The sequence below is a fragment of the Protopterus annectens genome, chromosome 3.part1, assembly GCF_019279795.1.
Source record: "Protopterus annectens isolate FY-2018-M chromosome 3.part1, PAN1.0, whole genome shotgun sequence".
NCBI lineage: Eukaryota > Metazoa > Chordata > Ceratodontiformes > Protopteridae > Protopterus > Protopterus annectens.
The window spans coordinates 502,930,210-502,942,709 of record NC_056732.1 but is presented as its reverse complement, the minus strand read 5'-3'; the positions used below and the strand labels follow the sequence as shown (position 1 = coordinate 502,942,709).

The following is a 12,500-nucleotide window of genomic DNA, read 5'->3' as shown; positions in this document are numbered from 1 at the left end:
CCAAGCACCCTAATAATGGGCGATTTCAACTACCCCACCATTAACTGGGAAAACTACTCATGTACCAACTCCTTTGCTCAACGCTTTCTGGAATTCATAAATTCCAAAGCCCTGGATCAACTTATCCACACCCCCACCAGGGGCAAGACTAGCCTAGACCTAGTCATTACCAACATGAGTGGCCGGTGTTCCATACCTGACGTCAACTCCTCATTGGTCAGATCCGACCATAAGCTAATCACCCTAGATATCCACATTCCCGTCCCCACCCCCCACTAATGAAATCATGGAAAAAAATTCTTCAAAGCCAACTTCATGCTTCTTAAGGCAGAAGTGGTGAACTTCATGACACCCATGAAGATGGACAATACAGTTATGACTGCTGAATCCTACACAGATGCACTCTATAAGCACTTACACGAGTGCATGGATCGTGCTATCCCAAACAGAACCAAGACTCTATCCTCCAAAAAAAGGAAGCCAGTCTGGTGGTCCCCTGCCATAAACATACTCTAAAACAGAAAGAAGAAACTGTTGCAAAAGAGAGCAAAATCCCATGAGTGGAGGAGTTCCCTGGTCAGTCTCAGTAAGAAGCTGAGATCCCTTTATAAGATCCTCCAAAGCTAGCTACAAAAACAAAATCACCACTGATTCTGGGGACAACCACAAAGCATTCTATAGCTATGTCAAGAATCTCAATGGCAACACCCAGATCTGCTCTGAGTTACACCACAAAGGCAAGAAAATTACAGAACCAACTGATATTGCCAACGTCCTGTTAGACAGGTTCAGTGCTAACTTTACCCCCCCCCCCTCTCACCCTTAAAGAGCCCATAACTATACAGGAAGAATGCAGAGTCCCTGTAATCACAACTATGCAGGTAAAAGCTGCACTCTCGGAAGCCAAAAACAGAGCATCCATGGGACTGGACAACATCCCAGGCTGCGTTTTACACGAATTTCAGAACGAACTGGCTCCCCACCTAAGCACCATGTTCCATCATAGTCTCACATCAGGCTTTGTACACACTGAATGGTGCACAGCAACAGTTATCCCACTCCACAAAGGGGGAGCCACCACTGATCCCAAGAACTATTGCCCTATTAGCCTGACAAGCCTGGTCTGTAAGGCCATGGAATGTATCATCATGGAACTCATAAACAAAGACATTGGTAACCTCCAAACTCTGGACCCCACCCAGTTCAGGTTTGTGAAAGGCAGATCATGCCTCCTGAACCTGATTGACTTCTTTGAGGCAGTCACCAAAGTTGTAGATGAGGGCAAGGTGGTTCACAAAGCCTATCTTGACCTCACCAAGGCTTTCAACACCATCCCCTATTCTGGAATTATAGCTAAAGTCACTAAACTAGGTATAAATCCACACATCACAAGATGGGTTGCCAATTGGCCCACTGACATAAACCACATTGTAAAGGTTGCAGACTCCAACTATGACTTCAAACCAGTGACAAGTGGAGTACCACAGGGTTCAGTCCTGGGACCTCCCCTGTTTGGTATCTACTTCTCTGAAGTACAGGCTAACACAGAAGGCCTTTGGCTAATGCAGTTAGCAGGTAACTGCAAACTAGAAGCCATAGTTGAGTCCCCAAATGATGTGGACATCCTACAGAAGGGCCTCACTGAGACAGATGCCTGGTGTTAGAGCCATGGCCTCAAGCTCAATGCCAAAAAGTGCATTGTCATCCCCTTTGGTAAAAACTCTGTACCCATGAACTACCACATACGCGGCAGTCTACTTAAAGCAAATGTGTGATAAGAGAGCTGGGGATCCAGGTGGACAGTAGTCTCTCCTTTGATAATCACATCGCCACAGTAGTCAGGAAATCCTTCTACATGGCACACCTCATCACAAAAGGGTTCTCATCTAGGAAAAAAGAAGTCATCGCTCCCTTCTACTCGACACTCATTAGACCCATTGTAGAGTACAACACCCCGTTTGGAATGTACCTCACAAGCAGGGTTGCCAGACGTCCCTATTTGGGTGGGACTGTCCTGAGATCAGCAGCCTGATCCCGAGTCCCGCACTGCCGGTTTAAATCCCGAGCAGCTTCTGCTTTTTTTTTTTTTTGATTGGCCCGTATACCAGCATACGGGCCAATCAAAAATCGCTAAACACGGATCTTCTTGTGTTTAATGCGGAAGTTCTGCATTAAACACAAGAAGCTCCGTAGTTAGCGATTTTTGATTGGCCCGTATACCGGTATACGGGCCAATCAAAACATCGCAAAACAGAGCTACTTCTGCTTAATGCGGAACTGCGATGTTCCGCATTAAACAGAAGTAGCTCCGTGTTTAGCGATTTTTGATTGGCCCGTATACCGGTATATGGGCCAATCAAAACATCGTAAAACAGAGCTACTTCTGTTTAATGCAGAACTGTGATGTTCCGCATTAAACAGAAGTAGCTCCGTGTTTAGCGATTTTTGATTGGCCCGTATACCGGTATACGGGCCAATCAAAACATCGCAAAACAGAGCTACTTCTGTTTAATGCAGAAATGTGATGTTCTGCATTAAACAGAAGTAGTTCTGTGTTTAGCTACTTCTGTGTAATGCGGAACTGCGATGTTTTGCATTAAACATAAGTAGCTCTGTGTTTATTTATAAAAATAAACACAGAAGTACTTCTGTTTAATGCGGATCTGTGATGCTCTGCATTAAAAACGTGGAAGACCTTTTTTTTTTTTTAGTCTTCACTTACAGTGACTTTGTCCCTACCTGGCCAGTTGGAAATCTGGCAACCCTGCTCACAAGACATCTGCAGCAGCTGAAAAGGCCACAGAAGTACCTCACTAAGAGAATTACTGGCCTCAGACAGATGCCCTACACTAACCGTCTCAAAAAACTACAGCTTTACTCCATAGCATATCGCCTACTCCGAGGTGATCTCTGCCTAACATATAAAACTATGTCAAACCCAGAGCTGTTGGACATGCTACACCTAAAAAAATCCAAATCCCTCCGATCTACAAGCTGTAGGGAACTAAACCTTGTCACCACAATAAACAGGACATGTTGAAGGGATAGATTCCTGTCCCAGAGACTTCCCATGCTCTGGAACAAGCTACCCATTTATGTCAAGCAAAGTTCCTCATTAGCACTGTTCAAGAAAAGTCTTGATAAGTGGATGAGAAATAGGAAATACACCCCGGGGATCACTTCTGTGGCTCTGCTCAACAGGGGCACAGGAAAATAACTTTCTTGGGTGGCATAAGTCAGGGAACCTTGTTGGCTAGGCTTACTTAGGCCCTTGCGCCGATAGCCTAGTACCTACCTATAAACCTATAAACATATAACTCTTGATACAAAGGGAAGCCTTCCATAGACTCAAGGAACTACAGACACACAAGTCTGACTAGCCTCATATGCAAGATCATGGAAAGATTTATCCTGGATCCAATAAACAAAGACATAGAAAACCTACATACCTACCTACCTACCTGTTTGGTTTTGTCAATGACAGGTCATGCCTACTTAACCTGGTGAACTTCTTTGAGAAAGTCACTAAATCTATGGAAGAGGGCAAAACAGTGGCTATTGTCTACCTCAGCCTGGCTACGGCATTCAACAGTACCTCACTCGTAATTGTAGATAAACTTACAAAATTAGGCATAATCTCATGTCACCCGATGGATAGCCAGGTGGATCACTGATAAGACACAAGAGGTTAGGATTGGGAATCCACTTCCACAAAGAGACCAAGCACTAGTGGAGTCCCACAAGGATAATTTCTGGGGCCTCCCCTTTTTAGAATGTACTTCTCTGAAGTCAAGGCAAACATCAAGGGCCTTGGCCGACCAAGTTTGCAGATGACTGGAAACTTGGCATGGTCACTGAATGCTCTATAGACACAGATTCCCTTCAATAGGGCTTATTGCAAACACACAAACAACTGGTACCAGAACCATGGACTAAAATTCAATGTGAAAAAATGCATAACAGTACCCTTTGGAAAGACAGCCATCCCTGGAAACTGCTACATTGAAAATACACTCCTAGAAGTAGTCCCATTGGAAAATGTATGTTGACAATAACCTAACCTTTGACCACCAAGTCTGCTGTAGTGAGAATATTATTCTACATTACACAACTTATACGTAAGGGCAGGGCATCCAGGTCCAAGGTCATTCATTGTTCCACTGTAATCATCTCTCATCAGACCAGTCATTGAGTACAATGCACTTTTAAGTCATGTACCTGACCAGACACTTAAAACTGTTTGACAGAAGACAGAAATTCCTCACAAAAAGAACAGAGAGAGAAAATAAGTCTGATGTGGGCCATCTCAAAGCCCTATCACTACTTGGTCTCCTACAGAGTGCTCCACAGCAATCTACGCCTAGCCTACAAGGCATCCTCTGATCCCACAGTTATGGATTTGTTGCAGATCCACAAAACAAATACCATCAGAAATACCTGTTCTATGGTTCTAAACCTAGCCTGTGACATAAATAGGACATGCTGAAGGGGCAGGTATGTGTCAGATTTCCCACTAATGTGAAGCAAAGCTCATCCCTCAACTTATTCAGATATAACATGAACCAACAGATGGGAAATCACAAACATATCCCTAGTTTGGCACCTATGTCCATAATGGATATGGGCAGCCTATGAACACTTGATGTGAAACTCATATCATTGCTTGGGTATTGATACATATCAGAAGTATTTTGGCAAAATTGGAGTATGCTTGGCAAGGCGTAAAATGCCTCTTGGGCCGATAGTACCTATGATCCTATAAATGAGTTTTAGTTGCAAAAGATACATGACTTTAGATCTCTTGAAATTTCTCACCTCTCTGTCATTGCTATATTGCAAATTCAGATACCTCTGCAGTACTAAAAGCGTTACATCATGAGATCAGTATGTAAAAGAAGACTCACATGATTATCATGACCATCTTGAAAAATAGATTGCTCTACTATGGATATGTCCTAAATACAACACACTTGAAAAAAAAATTCTCCTTTGTTTAATATTACACTATTCTGTTCCACAATGCTGTTGATTAAAGGAGTTTCCACACAGGTAGAACTTGAATTTTGCACAATCCAAATGGAAAAGCATGCTACTATGCTACAACAGTAGTGGCGTATTACTAAAGTTAAAACATCACTGCATATACTAAACGAAGAAAACAAGTAAATTAACAAGCATACTTACAACTTGTTGGCTTGCCAGCCTGTCGAGTTCCATAAATTTCCATTCCATCAGAGTCCACACACCAGCACTGTCCCTGAACAGTTTCACACTGTACTGTTTCATAATCTCCAGAATCAGTGCATTGTGGGATGTAGGAAGTGCTAGTACTATTCACATAGCCACTGACCAACAGTTGTTGCCTTTGGAGTTGGCAAAAGGATAAGCCTGTGCAGATAAGGAAAATGTATAACATTAAACTATTATAATAGAGATACAGATTAACATATACGATCATTAATGTCCTCAAACATAAACAAATAGAATAGGATGGCAGATAATTATCACTTACCCCACTTAATCTGTCTTATTTCCTACTTATTGGAAAAGGTACTACTTAACCAACATTTTCTAACCACTAGCAAAAAACTGCCTTATGGTCTGTCCCATCATGGAGTCTGGAATAAGTTTATTGCCTTAAAACTAGAATCTCCTTAGTAAGTCATTTACAGTTTCTCAAACTGTTGTTTGAAAATCACATCCTAATATGTCACCATGTTGTTCTCATGAATCGCTGTTTTTTTTAATACAAAGGCTTCAATACTAGTCCTTCATACCTTGTATGATTTAGGGTAAAGACTGTGCATCATTTTGTTACCCTTTTCAGATGAGGTCTTGTCATTACACACCATTTTCTAAACAGTGACTTTACCACCTGCTTAAAAGGGAATCTTTCTGTGCATTCTTGTACCAGTCGCCCTTGCTTACACTTTTTTCACATTCCCAGCTTACCTTCAGATTATGTGATATGACTACTGTTAAGACAATTCATATCTTTCTTGTTGTTACTGGTTCATCCACACCTATATACTGTTTTCCAGAGGTTTTGCTTCCATGAAATATTACTTTGCTACTTTGTTTCCACTAAATTTAAGTGGGCATATTGTAGGCCATTCTTATAATCCTGCCATGTCCTTTGCCATGCCATACTATTGTCTATTAATCTGTTCAGTACACCTGTGACAAAAGCAGGAAGCCGATAATTATCCATACTGCCACATTAGAACAAACCTTTCACTTTTTATTGGTATTAGTCTGTAGTTTTTGAGCAAATTATCAGATATTGTGTTTGTCAGATGAAAGCTACGATACTAAAAATAGAAACTCTTTTTAAAAGAGAACGGGATTAAATAGTGCACTGCTAGACACAACAATATGTCAAGTTTACTAATCTGAAGTTTGCTGGGCCTGACTTTGGCCCCCCTACATGGAAAGTAATCACTAAAGCTTCTTTCCAAATATCAGTATAATGCCAATTATAGTAAGTTTGTAGAACCACAAGTGGTTTCCCTACAATGGTATAATCTAACTTTCTTTAAACATACACCTGGGATATTATCCAATCCCATATAAACTATGGATTTTAAACAGACTATATGCATGTGTGTCTGAGGGACACAGGGAGTGAGATGGTGCACATATATGCATGGCAACATTATAACAGGTGTAAATAACTTATGTTAAGTATATCATAATAATATTTTGCTATATGACTTACATAGCCAGTGATGAGTTCAACATGTTGACCATTTGCTACTTTATAATGTTTCATCTGAACATATTAAATTATGTCATGAAGGTGATATTCTATTATGTTACTGGAAAAATCAGAGTCTCAGTTTGACAGAGAGTATAATTAGATGTACAGGACAGCTGTATAATGGTATCTTTAACTGGGGATAAAATACTAAAACAGTAGTTAATTTACATGGTGGTGAAATTACACATTTTATGATTTAGAAATATGTATATTGTGTAGTGGTGTTGGTTCATGTTTTACGACAAACATACTACTACAGCCACAGTGATTATGATGTTGTTGGATGGCTAAATAATATCTGCTTAGGCCATGTTTACAACTCCTTTTGTGTCTACAACCCTTGAATTATTCAAAAGATGCTATTTCACTTTCTGGCACGACCTTTCCATTGTGAGCTCCACAGCATTCAACCTTCAGTTTTACAGGTGTGAAACAGTGCCTCTGAAAATGGAATAAGCCTGCAAAATGAATACAGCTGTGCCTGGTTCCATGGAGCAGGGAGATGGAATCCTGGCTGGAAACCAGGCAACTGGGGTTTGGTTTGTAGCCCAGCAGTTGAGGTATCAGACAGAGTGGTGGAGGAGTGAAAGGGTATAGCCTGCTCTCCTCTCCAGGTTGGTAGGAGACATTTGCATGCACTAAGGGACACACTGGCCAGTGCAATTTCTTTGGTAAAGACCAGGAAAACCACGATTTGTGCCACATGGGAAGGGGTGTGTGATGTAAAAAGATACTGCCAGCCCAGCTAGCTGGAATTTTGTAAATAATTATATGTCATTGGTGAATATCAAAATGATTTATACAAGATGCTTGTGTTACAAATGTATTAGAACTGTATGTCACGTGTATAACAAACTGCTTGTACAGACATGTCTGTTGAAAAGGTATTTGCAAAGTTTATAGGTTCATAGATTAGTACTAGGCTAACTGCCCTTGTGGGCCATTTTAAGCCTAGCTAATTATCCCATGTGAGAATAAAACCCTGCAGCTTGTGTTTGTAAGGTAAACATCTTAACCATTATGCCAATCTCCAACCCCAAGTGCTGTTTGAAATGTAACCACAGTATGCCCTACTGGAAAAAACAGAAATGTACATGCACTATTGTAACTGTTTAAATGTAAATATTTTAGCAGTGGAAACTGGGATACAGGAGGCTAACCTCAGTCTAGTAAATTTTAGAAAACCAACTGAAATTAAATTACTCTATGGCTAGGCCATAAATGATGGTATCTTTCAGTTTTCAGTGCAGCAAGAGACACAATGTCTGTAGTAGGAAACCTTCTGTATTATCTTTAGGGTGCAATAATTACTACTCTTGAAAGCATGAAGGAATGCAATTGTTGCATGACTTCCAGCATCTGCCAGAGATCTGAGGATAAGCCCTTGTCTGTATATTTTTACAGGTAGACTCTAAATACTTCCAGCTTCATTAATGGTTGTTTGGCCTGGGAACTAGCAGTCAGATGACAAGGAATGTTGTCATTCTGAATGCTATCCCAGCAGTAATATTTTAGATATTATTTTGAGAAGCCTCTTAGTGAGACAGAGCATTCTGCATTCTGTCTTGGACCTGACAACAACTAAAAGAACCATTCACCACGCATCTGCCTTGCTCTAATAGTAAGTTACTAGAGTATAGTAATTCTCTTAGATAAAGTCAGGAATATAGTAAAGCTTAATTTAGATGTTTTTTCTTTATTTATTTGAGACGGTCCTGCAAAGTTGTTTTAAATATTTCCTCTGGTTTTGATCTCTGATGTCACTGTGAATATATATCTGGTATTGTCGTATTCTTTTATTATTTATTATTAAATATATTTAAACCTTTCATTGTGGCTGATCTGCATAGAGATATTTAAGTTTTGAGAGTACTTGCTTATTTATTTGGTGACACTGTGTGGGCCACTCCCAATAGCCTTGCTCTTGGTCAAACTACCATTTGTGTTAATATTAATATTAATATTACACAGTAAGATTGGACACCCTTTGTTAAGAGCCTTAAAGTAGCTGATAAGGAGTGACTGGTGGCAGTAATAACTACTTTATAGTCTGGGAGAAGGGGGCATAGCTAGTAAATTTGTGCCAGCCTTTCCCAGGTGTGTGTGTGTGTGTGTGTGTGTGTGTGTGTGTGTGTGTGTGTGTGTGTGTGTGTGTGTGTGTGCGTGCGTGCGTGTGTGCGTGCGTGCGTGCGTGCGTGCGTGTGTGTGTGTGTGTGTGTGTGTGTGTATGTGTGTGTGTAAATCAAACCTCAAAGTGCGTGTGTCAGTTACTTGGGCAGAAACACAAAGCACTGGTTGCACAGTTGTCTACAGCTTTAACCAGGGAGCTAACAGTAACTTTAAAATGTTTTCCTTTGAGCTTACTGTGAGCTCAGTTCCAAAAGACTTGTTCTCAGTGTAAGGGACCACTTACACTGAGAGATGGTATTTTAGAATCTGGCCCTCAGTGTAAGCTTGTTTATAGATATGACTTACACCAAAGTAATTCACTTACGCTAAGAGCAAGTGTTTTGGAATCAGGGCAGACTTACACTGAGAATAACTCTTTTGGAATCTGGCACTATATGTTATCCTAGTTTAAATCCAAAGTACATATATATATATATATATATATATAAAAAGATAATTTACTATATGCACTGCTTAATCTAGTAGGAGACTTTTGGAAAGCAGGTACTGCTGCTGTACCAGCCATCCCCATTCGGGTGTGAGACAATCACTGGCTTACAATGCTTCACTTTCCAAATATGGTTAAAATCTGCAAAAAGCTACATCTAACAGTCACAGTTCAGTGCCTCAGCCTTCACACTACTGCATTTACATCATAACAGACATTTACTGCCCATTTATTATATGTTTTTTTTCCCCTGGACTGAATTTCAGTATAATTTTCAAATGACAGAAAATAAAACAGAAGTGTTTCCCCATGATCTCTAAATACATTTTCCATCTTAGGTAAGGTTTCAATTTGGCAAATGTGTGATAATCAGCAATGATATATTGTTTAGAGAGTTCCAGTAGTGGGTTGTGGCAAAGTAACAACATAAGAAAAAATAATCATTATCTGTGTTTAATGGAAAATAAAAGTACAAAACCATTGAGTGCTGAGTCAAGTGACAGTCACTATTTTTAGATGATTGATCATGCACAAATGTATGGGCCAGTTATGTAAGGATGTATGCAGGTCTAATGGGTTGCAGAAGTTGTAATTTACTTAACATTGTATATTTCTGTGGTATTTGTGCTTCACTTACAGGGAATAACAGAGTTATTCTGTTTACTCGTCGGTACTTCATTACCATTGGCATCTACACACCAACAAGAACTGCCATTTCTACTGCACTGTAGTGTCCTGCAAAATAAAGAATAGAGCACAGGTCAACATGCAACCATGCTTACTCAAAACTTCTGCAATTCTCACAATATTACAAAAAAAAAATAGTACTTGTATTTCATCTGCAGTGTACTTTACCAAAAAAGACACCAGTGGGGGTTTGACCACTTTTTCTGTTCTTCATATGTAATTACATGAAATAACTATTTTAATCATGCATTTTGAAGGAACTGACAGCCTAAAATGGCTTACTGTTATGCATGTGTCTATTTGTCTGTATTATGTCTATCTGTCTCTCTATCTGTCTCTCTCTGTCTGTGCAGGCATACACACACACACACACACACACACACACACACACACACACACACACACACACACACACACACACACATAGATATAGATAGAGATAGAGATACATGTTGCTTAGGTCTGCATGGAAATGTAAGTGCAATATATATGCACACATGCAGATATACACACACACACACACACACACACACACACACACACACATACATAGATATAGATAGAGATAGAGATACATGTTGCTTAGGTCTGCATGGAAATGTAAGTGCAATATATATGCACACATGCAGATAGACACACACACACACACACACACACACACACACACACACGTGCATATGCATATCTACACACACTTTGTTGGCTGCTTTCTTTACATTTGTTGAGCAGGAATGTTTACCCACTTTCAATGAAGTTCCACACAGAAAAGCTCTAGCGTTAATTACAGCGAAAAAGACAACATAATGTAACAAGTGACCATCTGCTTCCAAGTAACTTAACATAATTAAAAAGAATAATTGGTTTCTGTGCTACATGTAGCATAAAGAAAATTAGAGAGCAATCATAATATAAGTGAGTATTCAAAACCTCAGTGATAGTAATACAATACCAGATTATATAATTTGGCATTAACTGATATTGAAAGTAAATAACACAAATTTAGCACACTTCAAATAACACCGTACTCAAATTATCCTTAGCTGCACAGAAGGGTTTTCAATTTCCAATTTCACACAAATTTAACAGCTGTCTATCTTAGCTCACATGAAGGCATATCCCACAAGTTACTAACATGACTGGGATGGCTGGCATCAGTAAATTGATTTCTGGATTCTGGGACCAGTATATAATTGTCAAGATGTTACCTAATAATATGTTGTGGACTGTACCAGCTGATGATACCAATCAATGACAGGCACTTACGGGAGTACAGCAGTTTGTGCACAAAGTATAGATAAATAAGAACTCCAGCTCTGTGGTGTAGAGGGATAAAACCCTGAACATGACTATGAAAATCCAAGTTCAGTTAGAGGCCTGGATGCTGAAGCAGCTGGGGGTGGGGGTAAGTCTGAAGCTGTTTACCATTCTCTGGAAAGAGGGGTGATAGACTCGTATCTAGGGTGTAAACTCCATGTACTATCCCTGGTAGAGACCAGGGATCAGTGAAGGTACTTTACATGCTGTGGTCTGCAGATGTAAAATCATCCCATTTTAGGATTCTGAACATGTATAGTTTAATGCCAAATGTTAATATACCATGGCATTCAATTTTAGGATGTCAAAGATGGGAGACATAGTGCACAGACAGGAGAATGATATCAGTGTCTGTACAAGTTACACACTTGCAGTTGATCCCAGAATGCCAAATGTTTGTGGATTAGTTCCCTAAGCAAGGAGCTCTGATTCATATTTTATTACTGCTACAGCAGTATAACATGAAAAGAGCTACACTCCTGAAGTGTCACTTCTCAATGATCCCACTTGTTCTGACGCACTCCACTTGTATTTTACAGGTCCCATGTCACTTGTTAATGAAGAGTTCAGGGCATTTAAACAAAAAAGTGCACCACGCAACTCCCATCACAAATTATAAAACATACAGTGTCATAATCTTTTGTAAGTGTTAAATATTAAAATAATAAAAAACAAACCGCTAAAAACACAAAATAACTTTATTACATAAAAATCCAACTGGTAAGTGCTTTCATTCCATTCATGGAACTTCTTCAGACCAAGTTGTATAATGAACAAACTTATTTAAATAATATAGCATGTGACACAAAGCATTTAATGTCTTAACCCTTTCCTTCTAAGAACAAATTTAAAGTTTTCCCTATCATTTAAACCAGGATATACACAAGCATTCAGCCTGATTTGCCAGCAGTATTTTTTCCAATCCAATTCATCTTCTGCATCAAACCTATGATCAAAACCATTAACTTCATCGATTATTACCAATTTGAAGCATGCCTTATTTTTTCTAGCAAATGTTTTTGCTTAACGTGTTTTGCCAAGGCATTGCTTACATCAGTTTTGTCTACTGCTCTTATATGTTCATTCACTCGCATGTAGAATGAAATGGTTCTTCCTATATAA

General features: G+C 39.5%; 1 protein-coding gene across 1 annotated transcript in view; it reads right to left on the bottom strand.

Moving 5' to 3' along the window:
• Positions 1–12,500, bottom strand: part of TG (thyroglobulin) — a 2,464,750-nt gene that overhangs the window by 2,435,957 nt on the left and 16,293 nt on the right. The window contains exons 3-4 of the mRNA XM_044066937.1: positions 10,015–10,112; positions 5,185–5,388 (exon numbers count right to left, since the gene is read on the bottom strand). Of these exons, the coding sequence (XP_043922872.1) occupies positions 5,185–5,388; positions 10,015–10,112 (302 nt within the window). The remainder of the gene's footprint in view (positions 1–5,184; positions 5,389–10,014; positions 10,113–12,500) is intronic.